Source organism: Nannospalax galili, unplaced genomic scaffold (assembly GCF_000622305.1).
Source record: "Nannospalax galili isolate Female #2095 unplaced genomic scaffold, S.galili_v1.0 scaffold380, whole genome shotgun sequence".
Taxonomy (NCBI): Eukaryota; Metazoa; Chordata; class Mammalia; order Rodentia; family Spalacidae; genus Nannospalax; species Nannospalax galili.
Genome location: NW_008348568.1, coordinates 7040020 through 7067756, shown reverse-complemented (window position 1 = coordinate 7067756; position 27737 = coordinate 7040020). Strand labels below are relative to the sequence as shown.

At 40.9% G+C, this 27737-nt stretch overlaps 1 protein-coding gene across 3 annotated transcripts in view; it reads left to right on the top strand.

Moving 5' to 3' along the window:
• Positions 1 to 27737, top strand: part of Adcy8 (adenylate cyclase 8) — a 289342-nt gene that overhangs the window by 194073 nt on the left and 67532 nt on the right. For 2 of the 3 annotated variants that reach the window (XM_008845490.2, XM_029569544.1), the window contains 3 exons: positions 15606 to 15706; positions 25289 to 25490; positions 27621 to 27710. In XM_008845490.2, coding sequence (XP_008843712.1) covers positions 15606 to 15706; positions 25289 to 25490; positions 27621 to 27710 — 393 coding nt within the window. The remainder of the gene's footprint in view (positions 1 to 15605; positions 15707 to 25288; positions 25491 to 27620; positions 27711 to 27737) is intronic. The other variant, XM_008845491.1, reaches the window with a different exon arrangement.

The following is a 27737-nucleotide window of genomic DNA, read 5'->3' as shown; positions in this document are numbered from 1 at the left end:
AGACATGGTAAAATGCATCTGAAATCTCAGTGCTTCTAGGCAAGATGGGAAGCATAAACAGAAATACACCCAGAAACTTCCAAGCCAGCAAGCCTGACATGTGCAATAAAAACGGAAAAGAGACCCTGTCTCAAACAAGATGGAAAATGAGCAGTGACACCCAAAATTGTCCTCTGAGCTCCATGTGTATTCACACACATCCATGTATACACACCGTGAAAACATACACACAGGCACACACACACACACACAAAAAAAAAAAAAAAAACCGAATGAATGTCTAGGGTACAAAAATTGAAGGAGACGGCTTAACCTTTTATGACCTGTCTCAGCACATTTTTGCAAACTGATCTGAAAGACTTGGGTAGTTTTGATCTGATCTTTTCCAGTAGATTTTCAGAAGAGAGTCACCTACTGTGGAATTCACTGTGGCTCTCTCCTCCCTGGCTCACACCTCCATCGATGCTTCGGAACACCTGCCATGACTCCTGTGGCTTTTCTAATTCTGAACATGTATCTTCTCTCTTCCTTGGTTTTGTCTGTGAAATCAGGACCTTGGACAGCTATTCACCTCCTCTAGCAACTGCTCCAGGACTCCGAAGTCACTTACCAGGGACCAGTCAGGTTTGCCCCTACATCCCAAAGCCATTACTAGTAACACTAATGACTTCCTTCACTCTCAAAAGCCACCCAATACAGATGTCCAATGACAAGTCATAGCACACAGAACTTGCCCTCGGTCAGGTTAGAATCCATGTTTCTCAAGATTTTCACTTCCTGACATGTTCGTGAGGAATTTCCCGACAGAGAGAGCCCTGGATAGGTGAAGAGGTCTGCTTCAACTGGCAAAAATCTCAGACTTCATAGAGTAAATTTCTCTTTTATATAGTAAAACTAAATATTTTACAAGGAAGTTTACAGATCTCAGGGGCCAGCAAAAATTAGAACAACAAAAAAAGAGAAGCATGGTGTTGGAAGAAGGGAGTGGGCATGGATTTGATCAAAACCCCTTATATGCATGTATGAAATTCTCAATAAAGTTTTTGTAAAACTTAAAAAAAGAGAGAAGTAGAAATACAATATGTTTATTAAGTCCTGATCATATTAGATTTTCCTCACTAAAATATAAGGTTTTTGGGCAGGGTAGATGGCTCAGAGGGTAAAGAGCTTACCACAGAAGCATAATGTTGAAGTTAAGACACAGGACACACATCAAGCTAGACACAGTCACTCATAACTGTACTGCCAGTGCTCCTGAGATGAGATGAGAGACAGAGAAACCAAAGTCCCCAGAAGCTTGTGGCCCAGTAGGCCTGCTATACCACAAAGAAACCCTGTCTCAAACAAGGTAGAAGGTGAGGACTCCCACTGAGGCTGTCCTCTAACTTGTGCATACATGCCATGGCACATGCCTTTACACACTCACACACATGCTCATATCACACAAAAAATAATAATAATGATTACGTATCTTCATTAACAAAATTTATGCCAAACATAATAAGGCAAAAAAATCTCTTTTGATCTTCAACCTATAAACATTTTAACATCTGTCATCTTTGGCCTTAAAGGAGTATGTGTCTACATGTTTATTCATGCTTATTTTATTTCAATTTTTGACAATTTCATATACAACCACCACATTTATATCACCCCCACCCCATTTCCCCCCCAACTCTTCTCACAACTCTCTCTCAACCTTGTGACGTCTTCCTTTATTAAGTTTATCTAGTGGTGCTCACTCACATGTATATGTGTTTAGGGCTGACCACTTGGGACCCCTGGAGTAAACTAATTTTTCCTCCCTGAGCAGTCATCAATTGTCTGTTGCTCTTTATCTAGAGGTGGGACCTTGTGAAATTTTCCTCATCTACACTGTCATGTCAGCTAGTGTTGTCATTACGCATGCCTTGTTTAGGCAACCATATTGTTGAGAATTCGTGAGTACAGATTTTCCATCATGTCTAGAAGACACTATCTAGTAGCAGGTGTCCTGGCTCTCTGTTTCTTACAATCTTTCCATCCTCCTCTTCTGCCATGTGCCCTGAGCCTTAGATGTATGGTTTGCTTATGTTTTGATTGTGGCAAGGCACTCCATGGTCACTTGTTCTCTAAGTTTCAACCAGTTCTGCAGCTTTGTAATTGTCTGCATCTACTGCAAAAAAAGAAGTTTCTTTAATGAGTGATAAAAGCCACATTTATCTGCGAATATAAGGACAAGTATTTAAAATATAAGAAGAAATTACATTGGTTTAGGAAATGGCAGTAGTAGGTTCTCCTAGGTCTGTGCCCTCTCCAGCCATGGGTATTTGACTAGGTTTATAGTACCAAGCATAGATTCCCTCCTACCGAGCAGGCCGTAAGTCCCATTAGATAGCTATTGGTTGCCTCCAAGGCAAAAGTGCCACTGTCTCACCAGGGGGATGTTTCCCTGGGACAGCTTTGTTGTGGTCCATAGGCTGGGAGGAGCACTGTTTGGGTTTTTTGGGTTTTTTTCCTTTGGCAGCTTCCATAGCACTGTTCAATACTGAGAGCTAGTCTTCAGAGAGGAGGCTTCCAAGTTGGTTTCAGATCAAACTCTTGAAGTCCTGTGTCCACAGTATATGGTATTTTCAGCCATAGAGTCTTACCTTCAAATTCTAGGATGCAGCCAAGGGCTATAGAAAAGCCTATACTGTTTTGAGAGTCTCTTGGACTACTCTGACCAACTCAGAGGGAGGTTTCCTTTTCCTGGCACTGGGAATTTTTGTTAGATAGCCTTCAGTTTTACACACACACACACACACACACACACACACACACACAATACATAGGTATTAAGTAGCTTATAAAATATTTCCTTGTCTTTTTCAAATATCGTATCATTTGTCTCTCCTTCCTCCCTAACTCCCCTCTCCCTTTCTCAGTTAAAGACACCCTTATTATTCCCATTTCCCCTTGATAGCACCTGTGTCCTACTAACGCCCTCTCTTGAGCTCCTTCTTCCCCACCCACAGTCCCTTTCTACTTTTCTGGCTTCCACAGTTATTCCAAGTTTTTTGTTTTGTTTTTTGTTTTGTTTTGTTTGTTTTGTTTAGGGTATATCCATAGTTTATTCCTTTTTCTTTTTTTAATTATTTACTTAATAACAACATAATTAGAAGAAGTATTTCATTACAACAGCATTGACATATTCAATAACAATTTCCAGAGCTAAGATGCATCTCTTTCAAAATTGACTATAAATGTTTAGGTTTACAGTTGAATTAATACAGTTATACAATATTGTACTCAGTATAAACTCTATAAGTCATAAAATTGAATGAAGTTTTAACCTTTAAAAAGATTGCCATTTCATTATTAAAATACACAGTTTCATAGAGAAAAATTCATTTTAATGCAATGAACACTAAGATGTTTACACATACATTTCTACTCTCTATATATCTGATTATTACTAGTCATAGTCAGTTACTTTCTGAGATCCTTGGCATCTGAGCATGGATATAAAGTCATCAGGTAGATTTCAGTGGTTATGTTTTTCACATCTAAAGAGTCAGAGCCATCCTATACAGGACCGTCCAGAGGATAGTGTTAAGAATTCTGTGTTTGTGTCTTTTTCCACATTGATATTTAATTAGAAAATAATTTTAGTAATTACATACTGTTCCACTGCATTTAAGCATTTTGGCATTTTTTCAGTGTTTCATTGTTGTAAGCTTCCAGCTCTCCTGCATGATCATTCTCATACTTCCTTGGGGTGAAATCCTAAAGATGCAAAATCAAATGATACAGTCTCAGTGCACCCTCTACGCTCAGGATGAATACATTTCTGAACTTTCACCAGAGAACTTTCCTTATGTAGCAGATGGTGATTAACACAGAAACCGAAAACTGATCAATGTATAGAGAACGAGAGGCCACAGAATGTTTATCCCTGAATAGGACACCTATTTCAAACCTCTACAACCCAAGGTTCAGGGATCATTGAGGAAGAGGAGGCTGAAAGGTTGTAGAGCTAGAGGGAGTAGATGACCGCAAGGAAATAGAGACTTCCAGACAACTGGTCATTAACTCAAATGAACTCACAGCAATGGTGACAGTATGTACAAGTCCTATGCAATCTCAAATCAGACAAAATCCCAGCATAGACATGGGGAAGTGGGTAAGAAATCCCAACCCAGCCTAAGGAACTTTTGGTAACTGATGACTGCTGGGAGGGGAAAAGATAGTTTCTTACAGGAATGGGACCCTTGGTGGACCCAGTGGATGGACCTACACTTAGGTGCATTTGGTGACACAAATAAGACTATATATACATGTATATATATACATATAAGTATGTATTATATATGTGTGTATGTATATATGTATATATATGTGTGTGTATATATGTGTGCATATATATATACATCTATATGACAGTACATTAAATTGGGCAGGGGCCTGTGGTGGGGAGGTGCAGAGAAGAGAGAGGATCTAAATACCATCAAACTATATTGTATGAAAATCACAAAAATTTCAATTTGAAAAAGTGAAAAAGTATTCATTAAAAAAAAGAATGTAGGGACTAGAGAGATGGTTCAGAAATTAAGAGCTCTGGCTGCTCTTGCAGGGGACCCTGCTTTGATTCCCAGCACCCACATGGCAGCTAACAACTGTCTCTAACTCCAGTTCTAGGGTCTTCAACACCCTCTTCTGATAACCATGGACATTGAATGACACAGGTGCACTTACATACATGCAGGCAATAGACATACACATAAAATAAAAACAATAACTAAAATATTATAAAATAATGTACATTTAAAGCATTTTGTATACACTCTGAAGTTGCCGAGTAATGGCACCTATAATTTGTCCAAATTACTAGTTTGTTATATCAAGGTGATGGTCTAACTCCAAAATCAACAATTTGATAGAAAGCAAATGACATCTCCTTGTTGTTTATTAGTCGTGTTGGAAATTGAAGGTCTTGCTGCACGTGTTTTGGTCTTCAGATTTTTCCTTTGAGTGATGTCCATGTGTCTTAGGTACCTGTCTTTCAATATGGTATTCACCTTTGTCTTATGAGTTATGAGCCTTCTTTAGCCAGTGACAAGCTTGACTCTGTGGGCTCGCTCATCTTGGGCCCTTCTGTTTTCAGAGCACTTGTACAAAGCTCTATTTCTCAGTCTCTGCTCATTCTCTCATGGCTTAGATGGATATGAAAGCTAATTACAACTATGGATGGGGGTCTTCAGTCAAAGAAACCTACCTAAAACCTTTCGAGCCTTCGGAGAGCTGACTAACATGATTTACTTGAGAAGAACTCATTAAGTATAGTGTTCTTTAAACCACATCACCACCTTAGAATGGGGCAAGTCCCTTATGCTGAATAAATATTAGGGTATATTTAATATATATTTCCTCATTGGTTGGACATTTGCACTTTCCATGTGGCCATTTTAGTAGGTTATACATTAAAGTCAAATCATGTCAATGAACACTAGATTTGTTCCCTTCTTCCAGCTTCCAGGGCTGACATCACCTGCATAATTGTGAATCTTCTCCCTTTGAGAAAAATTCTCTTCTGTGTTTGTGATAAATTCATAAACTAAAACTCTCTTCATCCTGGCTAATACTTTACAAATTGCAGAAGTACTTGGAGATTTTGTATGAAATGCAGATACATGCCATCAAGATTCAAATTTGTACAAGGAGATGTATACTTTGAGACACATTCTTTGAGGATTCTGTTATTCTAAATTTGCAGCTACATTTCTTTATCTTTGGCTGAGTAAACACGGAAACCTGGGCTCGTCACTTGCCCCCATCTTCAGAGATTTGCTCAAGTCAGAAGGTCCCCAGGGCCACATTTCCACCAATATGAACTTGGATGGCCTCTGAAAATTCACTGTGGAACCAGGGGAAAACAGGTGTTAGTTCAAATTCCACTTTGGAAATAAAAGTGTTATAAAGGATTGTTGATTGGTTTATGGCAGAAGATAATGACAGACTGATAGCTGTCACTCAAATGACATTCATGCACTCATGTAAAATCCTTGTTTGTTTGTTTTTTAAAAAAAGAGAGTATATTGACTTGGTCACTAAGTAAGTGACTTGAGCCTAATTCTTGCTATTACAAGCTGGGAGACACAACAAAAAACTTGACCTCACTGACGTGTTAATGACCATCTGCCCAAAGAGGTTAGTTTGAAGTTTTCATGACATTTTATTCATATACTAGATAATTGAGTAATTACAATGTATTTCTGTATTTTTAATCTCCATTCACCTATGCCAATCCAAACCTAGATGAGGCTAAACACTCATTTCCAGTGAATTTTACACATATTTTTTTTTACTCTTTAAAGAAACTAGTTCATGAAAAACAATGGGAGAGAACACTCCTTAGTATGTCCTATATCCCAGAGTACCAGGATCCCAACCTTTATCCATATAATCAAATACAGGCTTATCATTCATTAGGAAAGGCACTCCCATCAAAGCCCCTAGATCATAGAAGCAGAGCACTGGCAGCCTTAGCCCCTGGAATGTTTTCATAGGTAACCATCATTTGCCTCTTTCTAAATGATTTGATCTCTCAAAATTCTTTGTCATCACCAACCCTCCAAATAAGAAGAGAAAGAGAGACTCTGTCTTTAAGAGGATTCAGTGTTTGAAGATTTCCAAATACTGTGTGAGGAAAAGCCATCCGAGTGTTTTGAAATCTTTCATGTAAGAGTTTCTCCAAGTTCCTGTAAGAATTATCTTTCTGGCTGCCCTTCTTGTCATTCATAGCAAGTCCATCTGGCTCAGCTCTGAGCATTTGCTCTGCTCAGCTCCCGTTCTGCTTGTCGACACAGCACCAGTCATCACATTCTGAGCGTTGTAGGAAGACAGAAAGTCATATTTTCTGCTCCCTTGGAGCTTACATTGTCCTCTGTGATCTTGGGATGGTCACTGAACTTCCCAGACTGAAAACAGGCATCATAATGGCCATGATTCTTATGGTTGTTTCCAGAAGAAATGTGGTTACACTTAAATGCCTCAGCAGCTCCACACGCTGCTCCTGAGGCAGCAGCAGTATCGCAGAGACTGACACTCTGCTTTCACTTACAGCCATCTCAGACTCCATCATAAATATTTTATACTTATTGCTTCATTTATTGTTACAACATCCTTTGTGGAAGTGTTAGTTTTACTATGTGGCAGGTGTGGAAGCTCAGAGAATTTGAATACCTCTTCTGAGGCATCAGATATGGAATTCAAATCTATTTCAATGTGTCTCCCAAGTCCAGACTACTGCTAATACAAGAGCAAAATCCTACCATCTTCATAGTGCCTGTTTTCCATGCAATTTAGAATACAGAAATGATTCAGCCAGGGGGGCACACAGAAGGGATTATGTAGCAGTTCATGTGGCAAATGCCTTGGAGGACAGAAAAAAGATAACTTAAAATCATAAGCATTGGTTTTAGATTTATCCATCCCCCACATGCATACATACATAAACAAATACATACACATAATACACAAATAATCCACATAATACACAAATACCACATAATACACAAATAATAGGAAACACCTCTCCTCTTAGAGCACTGGGAATAGGAATGAAGTTCAAGGGACCCTGAGGTTTGTATCAAAAGGAGCACAGTGCAGGTCAAGCAGTGAAGGAGTTGGCTGTATGACTAAATGGCTGAGAGAGCAGTGGAACCAGAGATAGCTTTTCTAAAAAATATTTTATTTATTATTTTTATTTTATGTGTATGAGTGTATTGCCTGCATATATGTGAGTGCACTGGTGTCATGCAATGCCACAGAGGTCAAAAGAGGGCTTCGGATTCCCTTGGAACTGGAGTTAAGGACGGTTCACAGCCTCCATGTGGGTGCTGGGAATTGAACCCAGGTCCTCTGAAAGAGCAGTCAGTGCTCTTAACTGCTGAGCCATCTCTCCAGCCCCCAGAGATAGCCCTTTTTGTTTTTTTACTGAAAATAGTACTTTATTTACAACTAACTTTACCGTCTGAAGTTAATGATTAAACCAGATCTTTACACAGTTTTCATAAAACATCAGTCTAGGAAATATGACTAACTAATGACACAAACGTGAACATTTTATAGCACTTTTTACAAAGGGATATCCTCTTCAACTATTCGTGCTGTTTTGTTGTTTTTGTTGTTGTGTGTGTGTGCTTTTTTTTTAATTTTTAGTGACCTTTTAAAATTTAATCAACATTTCCCATTCAAATCTATACCACCCTCCCTGATCCATGCCTCCCTCTATCCCCCCACCAAACCCTATGCACTCTGCCATACATGTTAAGTCCTATTCATTCAGGTGTTTTTACCCAAATGTCCTTCGGTGTAAATGTGACCACTGGAGTCTAGTGAGCCCATCCAGTGGTCATATGTAAGTCATACTCTCCCTCTCCCAACAGCAATCAGTCTCAAACAGTTTTCTATCCAGTGCTGGCCCACCACCAATTTCTCACCTCCCATTTGGGCCCTTGTTTAACTTAGCTGACATGGGTCCCGTGTTTGATGCCACCACTGCCACAGGCTCACATGAGCAAGCCTCCAATAACCTGGAAGCCTCCACTTCCTTATGTCCATGAATGAGTGCTGACTCTTACAGTCTTTCTACCCCTTCTTCTGCAATGGTCCCTGAGCCATGTGAGTTTCCATATAGGAGTCCCATCCTACACTCTATAGTCTCTTATTCTCCAAAACTTGGCCAGTTGTGGCCTTCTGTGTGTATGACACTCTGAAGTGTATGGAAGCCTCACTGGTGGGAGTTGAGGGGTACATTAGCCCTCTCTCTACCCCTCATTCTGCTATGTTGCATGAGCCTTGATTGTAGAGATTTGACTGCACATGTGTCACCTGGTACTAGGCATCTCCAAGGTATATGTTCTCTGTGCCTGACCAGATGTGCAATTCTGCAGTAGCTCCATCTGTCGTAAAAAGAAGCTTCTTTGACTAGCACTGTATGGTATGTTTGTTGCTTTAAGGGAGGTCTCTTCTCTCTGGCACATGGCAGCTAACAACCATCCATAACTCCAGCTCCAGCAGATCCAATGCCCTCTTCTGACCTCCACAGACATTGCACTTACATGCATGCTGGCAATACACTCAGACACATAAAAAAAAAATTTGGGGGGGGGCCTTTTTGAGACAAGGTCTCCCTGTAGCCCCAGCTGTCCTATAACTCACTATGTAGACCAGGCTGGCCTTGAACTCACAGAGATCTGCCTGCCTCTGCCTCCCAAGTGCTGGAATAACAAAGGCATGTGAAGTCAAACTGAGGGGAATTCCCTTTCTTTGTACAAATCAGCTATGAGATTTTACTCATTTTTATTTAATAGTAAGTATCATAATTGTCATGGCATGAGCAAAGTTCTGTGCTAAACATTTTCAAAACATTCTTTTAATGTTTCTTTTTCCCACCACATAAAAGCAACTATTTGCCACACAAGAGAATCTTTAGGCAGTGCTATCACTAAGTGATAATACAAGTGATATTTTATCTGTGTTCAGAATCTCTCTCACTTTTCTCTACACTTTAAAAAGGAAATCAAAGTCACATGGAGCCTTCAAAGATTTCAGTAAAAATGTATCAGACATTTCCTCTTACCATGAGCTTTCCTTTGAGTTACTATGGCCAAAATAGTGTGATAAAGGAAGAATTTGGCAGAGTAAAGAAAGCTTGGGATATGAGGGAGTTTTCTTATGGGTTAGAAGTTGGCTTCTAAAACGCAGCAGTAATAAAGTATGCACATCTTTTGTCTTGGAGATACTCTATTCCTAGAGGTGAGAGCATGGCGTTTGAAACAAATCGTCTCAGATGTTATCTTTCTTTTTTTTCCAAATCAGACACTTCCCCATCATCTTCATGATCTTATTTGTATGGTTATTTTTATGAAATTATTCTGTTGTAACGTCTGATTTCTCTTGGGGTTTTGTTGCCTTAAAATCCTAATACAGAAGGAGTATTTAGGTCTTCTCCTTTAACTATGAAGGACAAGTTCCAAGGTCCAGGAAAGAAACCCATCCTTCTTCAAACAGCAGTGTTGGAAGACTCTTCCTATTCACCACATTACTTTGTAAAATCACTACTATTTATACAGCCCTCTAGGCAGTCAGATGATTTTAAGAACAATTTCACTTTCTAATCAGACCATCAGCCATCTCTAGCCCCACAAAGCCATCACTTTTATGCTGAGAAAAAGCAATTTCACTTACAGTGACAGGCTATAGAATGGTAAAGTTGAGATTATTTCAACCCAAAGGTCACTGGCCCTGCCCTTCACATCAAGGCATCATCATCTGCAAGCAGGACATCCAAACAAAGAACACAGAAAAGTCGGCACTCTTGTTCTTACCATGGCTGAGGACTGGTCAGTCTAACACCCTCCCAAGGATGCCACCACTCAAGGTCTCCCAGATGGGAGGTGGTGAATCCTCCCAGCTCAGACATGTTACCATGTTTCTTTAGGAGCCATTTGAACATGGAGAGATGTATTTTCATTCAAAGGTCAGATACTTGTAAAGAAGTATGGTGATGAGAGGTTCTGAAAACTGTCACTCAGAATTGCTGTTGCTAATGATTTTATTGGAAGAAATGAAAAAAGAGATGATTTCTTTCAAAACTTAAAAATTATTGAAAATTAGACTCATTTTTGCAGTCTAATATAAGGATGCTCTAGGTCACATCCATGGAACATTGATGCACGAATTTAACAGCAGAAGTCAAAACACTTCATTTCCATGTGTAGAATGAGCAGTTTGTCTCAACTAAGACTTTTCTTTAACATAGTAACAAACATTTTAATTTAGACTAATAAAAGATGTGCTAGAAAATCCCCTTTCTTCAAACTAGTTTTATCCAAAGATGGATAAAAACCTTCTTCATGTTAGGCATTACTCATTATTATTCAGATTTGTTACAAACCTTTACTGTATCAACCAACATCTTACAAATAGAAAAATAATAATATTCAAAATTCTAAATTAAACTCCCAAAAGAAATATTGTTATTTCATGTAGCTTGCTCTTAGTTAATAAGTTCCATTTACAGGTAGGTGTCTTGGGTACTGTCTCAGGTATTTACTGCCAATAGACAGTGGTCCAATAGAATGAACTTGAGTTCAGTCAAAAGATGTAGCTCAGGACTGGAGAGATGCTTCAGTGGTCAAAAACACTTACTGCTCTTCCAGAGAACCTAGGTTCAATTCCCAGCACTGACAGGGCTGCTAACAACTTTCTGTAACTCCACTTCACGAGATCTGATGCCTTCTTCTCACCAGACACTCCACACAGCTCCACTTCTATTCATGCAGGAAAAACACAATGTAAAATAAAAATAAATAAGTAAATAGAATTAGCTCATTGTCTGAATTTTGCCACTAACAAGTTGACCATGACAAACTTTCATCTTTGATCCTGAAGTTCCTCATCTGGAACAACAACAAAAAATGCCAAGTTTTCTTCTAAACCAAGCACTCTTAAAGAGTCCAATGGCCATTATCAAGGACTTAGAAAAGCAGAAAAACTGGATCAACATGGGAGACCTTATAGAATGCAAGGAAAGGAAGGGCACGGAATTTCCCCAAGCCAAGAGACCACACACGAATTCACTGGAATCATAATCTCTTTTGAAGAATTCCTTCTAGCACTGTCTACAAGTCAGTCAGCAACACTGTTGGGATTTCCACTGAGTGCAAGATACAGTTGTGCTCGAGGGAACAGAAAGTAACAGAAGACAACACCATGAGAGGAAAGATAGACTTCATGAAGGTGAATGTATAGCAAGGAAGTAAGTACAACTGAGAACTGTGGGAAAACCCTCAAGTGCCAGGCACAGCTTGAAGCATTTTTGCAGATATGAACTCATTTTAGCCTTTTAACAACCCTTGTGAGGTAGCTATTATTATTACACTCATTTTCTAGGTGAGACAACTGACATATAGAAAGCCTGGTAGATTTGTCCAAAGTTCCACAGTTGGTTGGGCTTTTCTTTTCCTTTTTTTAATTGAATGACTTTGATTTTCATACACTACAAGGTGATGGTATTTAGAGCCACTATCCACACCTTCTCTTTCTGCCCCCTGCCCAACATAATGTACTCTGTTATATATGTATATATAATGTGTGTACATATATATTAAGGCCTATAGAGGCTAATCTGTGTCCTCAAATGTCCTTCACTATAGTCCATCCACAGAGCCTGGTTAACCTACCAAGAGTCCTATCCTTGAAAGGGACTGTCTCTTCCCCTCCCAGCAACCATTGTTGCCAAAAGTCCTTTAGGTAGGTTGGGGTTTCTTACCCACTTCCCCACGTTTATGCTGGGATTTTGTCTGATTTGAGCTTACATGTGACTTGTGCATACTGTAACCATTATTGTAGGTTCATATGAGTAACTGACCAGTTGTGTGGGCCTGCTTCCTTGTGGTCATCCCCCACCTCCAGCTCTTATTACCTTTCTACCCCCTCTTCTACAATAATCCCTGAGCCTTGGGAGACAAAAGTTTGATGGAGATGTCCTATTAAGGGATAAGCACTCTACAGTCTACAGTCTTACAGTCTCTGCATACTGACCAGTTGTGGGTTTCTGTGTTAACCACCATCTGTTGCATAAGAAAACTTCTCTGGTGATAGCTGAGAGATACATTAATCTATAGGTATAACAACAAGTCATTAGGAGTCAGTTTAATATCATAACTATTTAGCAGAAAACTGGTATTAGGCTCTCCCCTATGAACTATGACCTATCTAGTCTCAGATTCTGCTAGAAAGTTTTGAAGCTGGGATTCAAATCCAGGTCATCTAATTCTAAATTAATCCATGCTCACAATTAAATATAAAATTATAAGTAGGGTCAGGTAGGGACCCAACAGAGGTGAGACAAAAAAATGTCTAATTTTGGAAAGCAGAAATCTATAACCAACTTAATGTAGCCATGAACCCAAATATTCAGACCTTAACAAGTCAAAAGTAACTTGAATGAATCACCACTCAGTCTCAATACCCTGTCATCCTGAGCCAATTAGGAATTTTCTTTTCATAGGCCTTTTCTCCTTGTAATTCAAAGTAACAATACATTCCATTCTAAAACCCAGTATTTTATGTTTAATTGACAGCAACTTCACAAATATTATGAAATTCTTCTTTTGTGTGGCTGTGCAAGGCACTGAAATTCAAACCCAAAAATCATAGAATGTTTTATCATGACAAAACCCACATGTCCCCTTTTGGCAGAAAACAGAAGTAAGGTTCAAAGAAATTAGCTTTGTTCAAACAGAAATTCTGACAGAGCTGGAGGCCAAGTAAGTCTTCCTACCTGTTTCTCCCAGTTTGTTATTTGAATAAAATGAAAGCCACAAAACTTTACACAACTTTAGTTGAGACAGATGATTGTGAGATATTTTAGAAATCGTTAGTAAGAAATAGTGAAGAAAAGAGTCACAGGGACTAATGCCTGGGATCTAATGGAAAAAGATATTTTATCAGTAAGAAATGGTCAGTAACAGGGAGGAGTCCTGTGTAAGACTGAGTCCTCACACCTGGGTGCTGGAAGTGCTAAAAGCAGAGGGTGTTGTCATGCAGGATGCCCTACTGCAGCATGGAGAAGGGAAACGCACTTCTCTGACGAACTGGAGGTGATCATATAATGTCAACCAGCAGACATTTGAGTACGCATTATTAGAGACGTTATCTTATCACATGAAGATGATGCCTTATCACAACTTCAAGTTACTTGGATGAAGAAGAAGGAGGACGCCAGGGGGCGGGGGGAGAAGGAGAAGGAGAATTAAGTATACTAAGCATTATGGTTGGTATTTCCACCTCCAAAACTACATAATCAAATTGGTTTGAACCTAATCAGTCAGCCAGTAAAAAGTTAAATTGTGTGTGACCAGTTGTCATAAGGAATTCAGATATTTACCTACCTTTGAATTGGGTGTTTTGTAAATGCCTCATTTGGCCTGCATGAGTCTCTACGATTATCCTGGCCTTAGTCAGTACTGTTGGTAACCACCGATTACATGGATTTTTCTGAAGTTTTATTAGGAGTGAGGAAGACTTATAGGGATTCTTTAGGACTGTATTCCTGGACCCCTCCAGATACCAAACAGATTGCTAGCAGGTGATCAGAAGCCTCAATACTTGGGATTGAGCAGTAAATGCACAGTTTCTGAGCAGTACTCCGTCCTTCTCAGGCTTTTCACCAATACTTAGCCTTGATTCTGAGCAGTAAGTTACAGCCTAAAACCTGGACCACACCCAAAAGTCAGCAACAGTTTAAAAAATTCTATAAATGGGGCTGGAGAGATGACTCAGCAGTCAAGAGTACTGACCTCTCTTGCAGATGATCTGCATTCCATTCCCAGAACCTACATGGTGGCTAACAATCATTCGTTAGCTCCAGATCTAGGGGATCCAATGCCCTCTTCTGGGTTTTGCAGGCAAAACACTCATACCTAAAAATAACACTAAGTTAATTAAATTAAAAGTCCTGTAACTATTATTTCAAACACCATTTGAACAAGCCAGACTAACTGTCAGTCCATTAATGTAACCTTATCTTGCTATTGTGGACATAAAGCCTAGAATTTGTGAGTGGGATGTTGATCAGCTTCCTTTGTAAAGTGACTCTGAAACTCAAATCAAGGATTACAGAGTTGCAGTGCCAAGCTTAGCTTTGTGTCACAGCCCTCATCCCCCAGTAAGACAGATCTGCAGTCTGTGTGATCTACAGCAAGTTACTAGACCTCTCTGGCATTAAGACCACATGAGGGACTTAGCTAAAGCTGATTCTAACATCCTAAAGTTTTTAAAACCTCTGTCCTTCTTTCTGAAAAAATAAATATTATTCCTTGGCTTAGTGACTCCAGGATGGTCCGGAGCTGGGGGCAGAAATGAAGCAAACACACATTGCTTACCTTTGAGAAGCTTTTAAAGGTAGACAATGAAATTACTGAGTACTCTGGATAATCAAAATAAAGTTACCACCATCCCTCAGGACAGCCTAGACAACAGAAGGCCTCTAGCATATTGGCCTATTAATCTTGATATCTCTTCTGTGAGACAAGTGGCTACCCATCTGCAGATCTTGTGGGCTGCTTTGAATGTTAAGACTCTGTGAGTTTATTTTCAACAGTTATTAAAAAGGAGGCAGAAAGACTCCCTGGGAAAACCTTTCTTCGTGTCCCCAAACCTGACAAGAAACAGAACAGTGCCCTTACTTTTACTCATGAAGGAAGTTTGTGTGAGTTTGTTCTGCCGTTCAGGGCAATGCGCTCTTCTGCTCTGTTATATGATGGAAGCTCATAGTGGGAGGGGCTAGAGAACCACATGTATCCACATAGGCCTTTTATTAGGGAAGGGAGTGTATTAATTACCAGGCTTTTGCAGGAGGGTTGGTGGGAGGGATGAAGATATTTCTATGTGGAAGTTTAGAAGATACAGATTCCCCTTAGATTCCCCTTGTTTTTTTAAAATATATAATTGCATATAATTGTTGTCTTGATGTTTCCTTTAACCTCAAACACTGATGAAAGTATCACCAACAAAAACTTAACTCTGCTGCAAAGTAATTCGTTCTCCTTTTTTTTTTTTTTTCTCGCTTACAGTATTCTCAAATGAGGGATGAAGTGTTCAAGTCAAACTTGGTCTGTGCGTTTATAGTTCTTCTGTTTATCACCGCAATTCAAAGCTTGCTTCCTTCTTCAAGGTAAATATGGAAGGACTAAGACATCAGGTGAAATGTCTGTGTGAGGTGATAGCCCCTCACCTGGATCCATCCAGCTGACTTGTTCAAAGTTTCAGAATTTAGCATGACTGGGTCCAGGATCCGTAGCCAGATGTTCGACAATTCCGTGTCTATTCTGCTTCTCCTACTCTGTATAATATTTTCATCATTCTGTCGAGGCAAAAACCTTTTCCCAATATTAATGAAAACAGTGGCCAACATCAAAATATTCCAAACCATTACTGAACACTGCACCTATGAATTCAGAAAGCAATTAATAATGAGGTTGATACCATTGACATATCTGTTTGTCCACATGATATGATACACATATCACAGATACATCATAGCTTGCTGGGTCATCAGTATTGACCACTTAGTAACACTGCATATAATAGAAATCCTTATGACAACTTTTCAAGGCAGTTACTATCAATGTTATCTTTACAAAGAGTAGGAAACTGGGGCTCGGAGTAGAACAGTGGTTTCCCAATGTCTCACAGTTGAAAAGTGTTAATTAAACCAGCAGATCTAGTCCCAGAGTCAGGGTTCCTAACAAGGGCCGTGTCAGAAACTGCAAATGATGAGCCTTGTGAGGCTGAGCTTGGTTGTCCACTTGACTGGACTGAGAGACACCTAGAAAATCAGCAAAGCACAGTTCTAGGTGTGTCTGTGAGAATGTTTCCAGAGGCAACGGGCCTGTGGGTTGGCAAACAGTGGAGAGGACCTGCTCTAAATGTGGGCAGCACCACACAGTAGACATGCTCTGACCCACATTGAACAAAAGCAAACAGAGCCACACGCTGTATTCTTCCCAAGTAGCATTTGTCGCTGCTGCTCTTGCTGTGAACATCAGACTCCAGATGCTCCAGCCTTTGAGCATGGATTTACATTGCAACTTTTCAGGGAGTTTCCAGGTATATAACCTCTGACAGGAGCTGTTCCATTGGTTCATATTGTCCTAAGCAGGTCTTTCACTGAGCAGCTGCTGGTCCCCCTGGCTCTTCACCCTTGGCTGCTACTGTGGGACTATTCAGTCTGTCTTACTGTAAGTCAGTCTAGTAAATCCCCTCACAACCATATACACTGTTCTTTCTGTTCTTCTGGAGATACCTGATTAATAACACAAGCCTAGAGCATCTTGTTCTTCAAGAAGGCAAAGAAGCCTTCCAGCTCTGTTGGAGTGTGTTAGGACTCAGAGGTCACTGAAGGAGCCCCCATTGTCCCAAGATGGAATAGTTTGAGCTTTAGCATTAGTAAGTATTAAAGCATTCAAAGCCTAGAAAATATATTGCATTTCTTGAATTTATAATGAATTTTTAGAGTAGAAACAGATGAAAATGAGAAGCAATTTTCCCTTCTTTCCTTTATGAACTATGCTACAAGACCACCAAACAATAGAAGAAAAGAAATATCATATAAAGCATTCTACTAAAAGTTTTTAAGGCAATAACAGAGATAAAATGCCACCATTTTCCAACCCTCAATGAATTACGGATGTAAGAACTGAACATCAAAGAATGATATCACACAAAAAGGAAATACAACCATATCTCTGAATAGAAGAACAGCATACTACCTTGGTCTAACCAAAGGGATGAAAGCTAAAGCTTACCAGACCTTTGAGTCCAGTTTCCAATTTACAAATATAGAAAATGTTACATGAATACACAACCATAAAATCCAGACAAGAAGCAAAATGCTGACGGTCAAAGGCACGTAGTCTTCGGTAAGTAAACTGTAAGGAAAATAAAGGGATAGAGAGAAGCCTGATTTTTTTAAAGATTTAAACAGCAGGTCAAATTTTATTAAACTACAGTGTCGATGAAGGAATTACAAAATGATAAAGCAATGGAAAGTGATTAATAGGGTTGAGGAAAAGGACTGTGAATGAGACAGGATGGGCCCCCAAAGATCTTGGTTGATTATTACAAAGCAAATACTTTATAGAAACAAATTAAGCTACGCTTTTCTTTATACTTTTTATTTATGCTTAATTCTACAATTTAAGGAAAGCTCTTAATAGAGAGAGACAAAGAGAGACAGGCAGACAGACAGACAGGCAGACAGAGGTCATATGCATTTCCAACAAAGTTAGGACAGCCTTCTACCAAGAGCTAGTGAATGCTTATTACACACCATACCTACTCTAGATGTTGGGGATACTCTTCTCAGCAACAAAGAAAAATGTTTAATCTAGGACCTTATAATCTGGTAGAATAAGACAAAGAAACAGTTGAAGTATCTTTGTGTCTAAATATGTAGGTTATAAATGTAGAGGATTATGTTCTATTGATGTATATAAACATATATGTTGATATTGCATATCCCCCACAGTGAATCAGTCAGAGAAGAACACCAGGGAGCCTAGGCAGGTTCCCTCCACAGGTGGCATGTCAAGGAGACGGAAGCCAGGCTTGATGCCCTGGTTTTTGGATTGAAGAAGGAACAAGGGACTTCCCTGGGTGGCTGGATAGAAGGAGCTCCTGACCCTGGCTTCCACCTGAGGCTTGTAACTGCAAAACAGCCAGTGCTCCCACCTCGCTTTCTTAGTGACCAGAAAACATGACCATGAAAAATTTCCAAAATGAACTCTGACCAGACAGTCCCCATATTGTAAGAACTGAGTGGCCAGTTCACCCTGGACACAACAAAAGCTCTTTAGTTTGTGATAGTTTCCTCTTCAGTTCATTTTGTTGCTGCATGATGGTGGTGGGTGTCATTCCCTCGCACACTGTAATGATTATTTTAGCAGATGAAGCAGTCTTTACTCATATGACAACAGCTAATTCCCAGCCCTTGAAGAAAAAATAATAAGAAAAATAATAAGAAAAAAGTAAGAAAAAAATAACAGCCTTGGCAAAGGCGAACAATGCTAGCCCAGTTCTTTGCTTTAGTTTCTGCACACTCATAGGTGTTTGCTCAGAAGGGTAATCCAAGAAACAACTAGAATATAACTTAGAATACCTTTTGTAAATATAGACACCATATACCTAAGTCTCCGTGCATGCTGCTACTAGAGTGTTATCCATTGCTTTCCATTGCTATGATAAAACACTGACCAAAACCAAGTGGTTTATTTGGCTCACATTTCCACATCACAGTCCATCTTCAAGAGAAGCCAAGGCAGAAACTCAAGACAGAAATCTGGAGGCAGGAGCTGAAGCGGAGACCATGGAGGAACATCGCTTACTCTCTTGCTTCTTCCTGGCTTTCTCAGCTACTTTTGTTATACAGCCCAGGCCTACCTACCCAGGGATGGCACCACCTATTAGCAAAGTAAGAAAACGGACATGCCCACAGGCCAGCCTGATGGAAGAAATTCCTCAGGAGGTTTCTTCTTCCCAGGTGTTTCTTCTTCCCTAGTTCATGTCAAGTTCACAAAAACTAACCAACACACAGAGAGAGCAAAAGCCAGAGGGGGGAGAGGAGGAGGGAAAGAGGTACTGAGCAAGAGACAGAGGATAAGAAAAGAAAAAGGTAAACAGCCTAATCATTTTCAGTGTATCTTACCAACTGTGTTACGTGTAGTTAACTTCTTTGACATTTTAGTTTCCTCATCTATAAGGGGCTGGAGAGATGGTGTTGCCATTAAGAATACATACTGCTTTAGAAAAGGACCAAGTTTGGTTCCCAGCACCCATGTTGGGTGGCTCACAACTGACTATAACTCCAGCTCCATGACATACAATGCTTTCTTCTGGACATCAAGGGCACCAGCACTCACCTGCATATACCCCCTCCATACACACATGTATATAAACATAATTTAAAATAATCTTTTATTTTAAAAAATAAGAAAAGTAACACTCGCTTCCTAAGACTGCCACAAAAATTAAATCAACCATTTTCATTTGAGGCATGTTCTGGTTCCCTTCGCTTTCCCAAGTCAAATAATTTGTGTCTGTTGAAAGAGCTGAGAATACCACCTCTCAGAGTTGCTCCAGGATCAAATGCACAATTGTTCTCACAGGTTCTTTGCAGATTCTAAAGTGTCATACAAATGTCATCTTTTTGTATGATCTGAGGTTCCATTTCCCATCCAACCACAAGCTTCTATGGGCTGTTCACATCCTTCCACTGATCTCTGCCTCCCCAGCAAATGGCACATTGTACTACAACCCAATCCCTATTTTAAACACAGTCTGCAGAGAATAATTAGAACTTAATGTCTAGAAAGGACTTGGATAGAGCTGTTTGCAAATCCGTTGTCATTCTTTTTGAGACTCCATTTCAGAAACGAAAGGTTTCCTTGTCTCTCATGTGCAGCAACAATGCACAATCAAATTCAGAACCCCTGGATGCCTGAATAGCTCTATAATTAGATGGAATTTGCAATCTGATGTTATAATGTTTATGTGTGCAGAAATATATGAGCACTGAGAAGTGGCTGCAGAGACTTCCAGAAGTATTTATATGCAGCACCCTGCTTAGAAAGCCTGTCTTACAATCAATAGTTTTTACATAGCCTTTTAAAATATTTTTAATGTCCTGAATTTCAACATGAGAAAAAGAATTGCCAAGTCTTTGAGTTCCTTTGATGTTGCTTCCATTCCTTCCTTTAGAAAGTGAGCCTGGTAGCTGGAGGGATGGCTCAGCGGTTAAGAGCACTGGCTGCTCTTGAAGGGGACCCAGGTTTGGTTCCCAGGACTCACATGGCATCTAACACCCATCCTAACTCCAGTTCCACAGGATCTGACCTCCCCTTCTGACCTCTATAACCACTGCACAATACTGGTGCACTTACACACATGCAGATGCAACACTCATACACATAAAATAAAAATAGTAAATAAAATTGTTTTAAAGTAAGCCTAAAAACTCCAGTTTGCAATTTTTAAAAGTGAGGCTCAGAAGAACTAGATGCCTTCCCCAAGGCTGAGAGTTACTGGGTTCATTTTGGAATTATAGGTTCAGACACAGGAGGCTTTGGTCTTGCTGGTGGATCACTCTTCCCATCTTCACATTAATCTCCCTTTATAGGTAAACCAAAAAGAAAGACATTTAGAATTATGCCACATTCAGGTACAAACCCTCACCTGTAGCCTTAAGTGTGCCCGGATGACCCTGCCCCCTGAAAAGCATATGCAAAAGCCCAATAGTGAAGTGGGCCACAAGACACTAGTGTTACAGATTTCCAAACAAATGTCTGTACAAACCCTGGCAAAATCTGGAATAGAGACCACATGGTCTCCATGCTCATTCCCTTGAACCTTCACCTGCCCTGAGAACTATCTTTAAATTCTAGTGTGAGAACTCTCTGCTGTGATGCTAAGACCAGCATGAGACACAGCCACCAGTGTAGAAGATGAGTACATCAGCCTGACCCTTCTCAGGGAGGACACTGCAAGCACATCATGCTTGGGGCTCTGCTTGGAGTCCTCTTCCCAATATAGGCTGCTGAAAAGAGCAAAGGATCTCCCTCCATGTCAAAATCCCAAGCTCACTGAACACCTCTGTGCTCAGCCCCATCCCTGGCTCAGGGAGGGGACCTGAAGGAAAGCTGAACCCTTCAGGATGTGCAGGACCTGCACCATTAAAGTCCTCACAGAAGCATAATTACTATAGCTTTCAGGCAGGCTTCCTGTAGCTCTGTTCTACCCAGACTACAGAGCCAAGAGCCCACCCTCCTGGCCCTGCATACTCCATAGTGGTGGCCACTTGAGAGTTTGAAGATATGCTGAGCATCTTTCAAATTTGCCTTTCCTGGTTTACTTCTCCTTCACACTTGGAAAAAAGACATGCTTATTCTGCACGGCTGCTTCACATGACTGAGACACACCAGGCTTGGCATGGTGTCTTCTCTCACGGGACTGCCTGACAAAGTGTTCCACCTGTGCTCATCTTCATTCACCTCCCTTGGGTGCCAGTGACTAATGGAGTCTTGTCAGGGGGTGTTTTGAATTCCAGCACATTAGGGGGTGGGGGGAATCCCATCTGCCTGGAGCCCTCAGGGAGCTCACTGCTGCACAAATCTGCTATTCCTACTTAGAATTCCCACAAAGAATCTTATAAAGGTGATCCATCAAATCAAAACTGAATTTTTTGCAGACCAAGATTTGAACTCTTACATCTGAGCAGTACTTTCTGCTTAGAAACACAATCACCATTGAGAAATAATTGTCTAAATAACATTTCAGATGGACTTAAGCCTAATGTCTGGGAAGTGCAATCCCTTGAACTCTTAAAGAAATATACTGATCACTTTAATCTTTGGTTATCCTTTCCTTTTGGGTGTTTAAGACCATGCAGTTGACCCAAATAAACCAATTTATTTTTACACTTAAGGTCATATGAGGATCTGTTCCTCAGGGGTCATATGGGCTTGGGAGAAGCCCCTGGCTCCTTTCTTTTACCAGTTCCATCTATGTGAAGATAAGTCAAAGGTCCTGCTCAACCATGGCTGGCTTCGCTTGGAAGCATGGAGGAAATGATTCCTCTGTGTTGACCCTCCTCTGTGTAGACTGGACACTGGTTCAAGTCCATCTCATGGGGTCTCCACGGCCTCCTTGATCAAGAGGACAGGTGGCTTACTACAGTTACAGGACATTTTGAGAGATGCTCCGTAGTCCCCTGGAATTTAGTTGACCTTGGAGGGCAAGGAGCAAAAACTGTCCTTTAAGTCCCTCTAACCAGATTAGTACAGGCCCCAAAGTATGTCTGTTAAACATCCAAGAAGATTAGTTCCACCAGTCTGGTACTTTAAAAAAAAAAAAAAAAAAACTCTAGAAACAGTAGCTGGAGCGAGGAGTGTCATGTCCCAGCTTTCCCATTGCCTGACCACGAAAAGATGTGACCAGGCTGGCAGGGATGAAGATATACCAGACACACACTTGTGTCCCTCACTTTGGCTATCAGACAATGAAACAATGAACCCTAAGAAACTGGAATTTCCCCCAGTAATCTCATGTTGGGAGAAGAGAAAGCCTAAAGCCTGAGTGAGCCAGAGGGAAACTTTTCTCTCAGAAAGGGATTTGCAATGCTGAAAATTTGTCAGACCACCTTATTGTAGAGGCAGTAATGGCAGGATCACACCTTGACTGGAGACTTAGATATACAGAACTCTCGTCCTCTACTTAAACCTCAGTCTCACTTCAGGACTCCAAAGATGGATTTGGGGTGGTTAATGTATCCCTTGGCTCCTCTTCCTAATGTAGCCACATTGAATATATCTCCTTTTAATGGTTTTCACTATTAAATTACTATCAACTAATTTCACTTTCACTATTAATCAATAACTCCAGGCCCAGAAGTCCACAACTGGCCCCCTAACTATCCCTGTAACAGTTAAATGTCTCCAACTGGATAATTCTCAAACAAATACCAAATATTTAACTTTCTCAAATCAAACTCATCTATTACCTCCTGTAAAGACTATCTTTGCTTCCTACACTTACTCATTTAAGATGTTAAAAACATGAGTGTTGTCCTTAAGTTCTCTCTCTTTCAATGCACACTATAGAACACCTGCTAGGTTGGCCCCACAGCCTCCCCCGAGACTCCTGATTATCAGTGTTCCCTGTGTTCCTCTGTTGTCCACTCCTACTTCAACTATTTGAATCTTCAAAACACTTTTCCTGCTCATTAATCCTCTACCTTCTCTGGGTGTCACTCACATCCTTCCCTGGTTTATAATCTTAAGCTTGCAAGAGAACACTCCCCAGTAAAGCAGCAGTTAGGTTGGTTTCCCTCCAGCCTTTAAATCATGGATCATTACACAATTCTAGACACACTGGATGCTCTTGTTCTTCCACTCTTGTTCTCACTTTTCCCTACACTAAAACAAAACAAGCTTCTTTTCAGCCTGCAAGGCCAACCCCAATATCACCTCCCCTTCTTCCTTTCCAAATGATAGCTGTTCATGACTCTTCATGGAGCACATTGTATTGTATACTATTTTGTCATTTGTATGACGCATTCTCCTCTGGCTTATGACATCCTAGAGGATATGGAAGGTGTGTGTTTTAGTCCTGGTACCCAATGCCCACTCTGTATGAGAAGAAAACTTACCGAATAAAACACAAAAGCACAAAAGCAAAAGCAATCACTGGAAAACCATGGAGCACGCCACTCACCAAAGTTACTAGAATAGCAGCAGAGTGGCCTAGCATGTGGATTTAAAATCTGGCTTCAACGTTTATCAACTCAATGACCATGAGAAGTTGTTTTTCTGTGAGCCTTAAACCTTCATCTGGAGAAAAAAAAAAGACCTCTTATGTTTCTTTTGAAAAATGTAAGTTAGATAGTATTTATAAAGCAATCTGCATAATGCCTGGCACATAGAGCTTGATCGTTGTCCAGGCATAAGGATGGCAAGAGACTGTGTTAGAAGAGCAGGGACCCAACTTCATTTGCTAAACCCATATTTGAGTGACAGTTAATAGGATATCTTAAAGAAGAAAACTGTTCATTTGTAGAAGACAGAAAATCTTTAGCCACTTCTGTGAAGGTACCCTTTAACAACTTGCAGCAGTTTGTACCTGAGAGGCAAGAAAACAAGAGATGCCGCAGTAGGTCACAAATAGCCACAGACTAGAAAGCAAGGGATTAAGTCCCAAGCAGAGGAGCCAACACACTTGGTGATAATTTGGTTGATAAGGAGAGGAAGCAGTCAAAGAGGCCTCCAGGAATAGAGTGTTATTAATAGAACCATAAGTTGCTGGGAATATTTTGATGCCCTATGGAGGGGTCCAATAAACACAGACTTCAGTGGGGCAAAGCTCTGATGAGATTTTGAAGCCTGGAGTGTAAATTCAGAACGAATATTGATGTCTTAGACAAAAATGAATAGTTATCTGCACCCCCAAACTTCAGCCATACCTGTAGAGTCAAAGGTATATAATACACTGCATGCAAACCTCAGTAATCACTAACCCAACTTAATACCAAGTCCAGTTCTTGGCATCAGATAGAGAGGGAAAGAGTCATAAAACCCACCATAAGGGGCTAGAGAGTTGGCTCAGTGGTTAAAAGCACTGGCTGTTCTTGCAGAGGACCCAGGTTCAATTCCCAGCACATGGTGGGTAGCAAGCATCCTTAACTGTAGTTCCAGGAGATCATATGCCCTCTTCTGACCTCTGTGGGCATTGCGTGACATGGGTGCACTTACATGCATGCAGGCAGTACACTCATATATATAAAATAAAATATTTTAAAATTCCACCTTGAAAGAGCCCCTCCCACAAAGTATTAAGATAAAATGTGATGGTATACTGCCTTAGCAACAGGTGCCCCCTGAAAAGCAAGAGAAGAATGATCAAGGAAGACATCTGATGTCAGCTCTGGCCTCCACATGCACACTCACACACAGACACCAACATATCATACATGTGTGTCCACATATATGTGAACATGCATACATAATTGCGCAAACACCACACACACAAACAAAAAAGAAAAAAATAAAAGGGGAGGGAAAGAGCAAGCAATAAATGAAGCCAAGTGTTTCGGATTTTTTGCACACGGGGTGGGGAAAAGAGATTATGACCAGGGCTGCCAGGGCTGTTCGGGAAGAGGGGACGGAGTGGCTGGTGCCATGTGACCCGTGCTCTGTGCTTCCTGCAGACTGGTGCCGATGACCATTCAGTTCTCCATCCTCATCATGCTGCACTCTGCCCTGGTCCTCATCACGACAGCAGAAGACTACAAGTGTCTGCCCCTCGTCCTCCGGAAAACCTGCTGTTGGATCAATGAAACCTATCTGGCCCGGAACGTCATCATCTTTGCTTCCATCTTGATTAATTTCCTGGGTGCCGTCCTAAATATTGTAAGCATTGCCCAGCCCCCCGCCCCAGCCCTCTGGCATCTAGTACAGAGTTGGGAATTTAAAGCTTATGGAACCAGCAGCTTCGTGCATCGCCAGTTCAACCCCAAGCTTAGGGACAGAGGGAAAAATGTGCCCCCTGTCAGAACTGCATGCTTTGCTGTGGAAAAGTTCTCTTTTCTCCAGCAGGGAAAGTTAATTGCTCCAAGGAACTCCACAGTCTCAGTTTGTGTACTGTCAGTGACCAATGAACTATAATGCAATGATGGATGAAAGTTTACATTTATTTAAGTACCAGAATCTACCTACTATGTGCCATGCACTGAAGGAGGAGCTTGACATATTTTTCATATTTAATCCTCACATAATCCCCATGAGGTAAGTCTCACTTATCCCCACGTTGTGGCTGAGGCATCTGAAGCTCAGAGACATGAAATAACTTACTAATAAGGTCTGTCTGACTCCATGACCCATGTTCATTCTACTATGCTAAACTGTAGCCCTGGGAGGGTGGGTGGAGAGATGGAAACAAAATATCTGTCATTTATTGAGCACCTACTGTGTGCAACAGGTAGGTATCATTCTCCACATTTGATGGATGAGGAAACTGCATTTGAGGAAGGTCGAGACCCTTGCCTATGACTCTCTAAGGGCTTATATTTGATGCAACACATAGAACTCAGATGAAACTCCAACTGCCATAATATTTATGACTGGTGATCCACCTTTCGATGGTTTCATTTTCTATATCATGACAATAATAGGAATTTTCTGTGTATATGCAGTCATGTTGTCTGTGGCTCAGGAAGCTAAATTGTAAAGGTGTTTAACCTGATTCTGATCTTAACTTTGACATGTGGAGACAGCCTAGTTGAGAAGTATTATCTTGTAGCTGAAATCATCATTGTGCCCTTTGGACCATGGGGAATATCCCCAAGCATTCAGTGACCCAAGTTGTGCACTTTCCCAGTTGTAGGCATATGACTTGCAGGCTTAGACTGCCACCAGGTCATTGCTTGAACTCTGTGGTTGTCCTTGTTGTGAAGGACTCTAAGGGACAAAGAAAATGAAGTGGTCATCTGATGAACATTCTATAAGTCGGTTGAAATGGAAGCATGGAGATTCGCTGATCACAGGCAGCCAGGTGTAGCCAGGATCTCTTCGTGAAGTAGACTTTTCTGGAGTCTAGGATTTGGGAAGAAGCCCAATGGCTCTAGGTTAGAGTCGCTGTGTCACACTGGTAGATAGGAGGCTTTGGAGTCAGATGGACCAGAGTTTGAATTTCAGTTCCACCAGTCACCTGCGCTGGACATGCTACTGCTCAGAGTTTCATATTTTTCAGTTGTAAACTGGGGATAAAAAAACAGTAGCCACATCACAAAGTGATTGTGAGGCTTTTGTATGAAGTGTCTGGCACAGAGGAGGTTTTCAGTCAATGGCAGTTATGTTTTTGGAATGCCAAAACCTATCTCCAGCAGTAACATCTGTCCTAGGAGATGTCCATTACCCCAATGTTAAGAGTCTATCTGGAAAATATACCCCTTCGGGTCCCTCAGATCCTCCCAGCCATGGATCTGGAGACAGACTACATACTCACCCTAGACGTCTTCCCCTGCTGTCCAGCTCTCTTCTGAGGCCTACAAACACACTCCAGTGTCCCTAAGTGAATGGGCAAATAGAACAGTCTTAACCCAGTTTTGTGACTGGCTTGCAAAAGCTTTTTCTGAGCCAGCACTTGTTTTTTAAATAAAAGCAGTGATGGAAGCTGGTACCTCCTCCTGGCAGTCAGGCCCCTCTAGGCCCGCCTTCCCCTGGCTTTGGCTGAAGCCCAGCAGCTGCTAGCGCACAGCTCCCATTCCCAGCACTCACACTGACTGTTGTTCCTGTTAACCCAGTTTTGTGACTGGCTTGCAAAAGCTTTTTCTGAGCCAGCACTTGTTTTTTAAATAAAAGCAGTGATGGAAGCTGGTACCTCCTCCTGGCAGTCAGGCCCCTCTAGGCCCGCCTTCCCCTGGCTTTGGCTGAAGCCCAGCAGCTGCTAGCGCACAGCTCCCATTCCCAGCACTCACACTGACTGTTGTTCCTGTGTCTTTTTTGTTTTTTGTTGTTTTTTTTTTTTTTTTCAATCCGCAGCTGTGGTGTGATTTTGACAAGTCGATATCCTTGAAGAACCTGACTTTCAATTCCTCAGCTGGGTTTACAGATATCTGCTCCTACCCAGAGGTATTTATTTGCAAGCTCCCCCTTGGT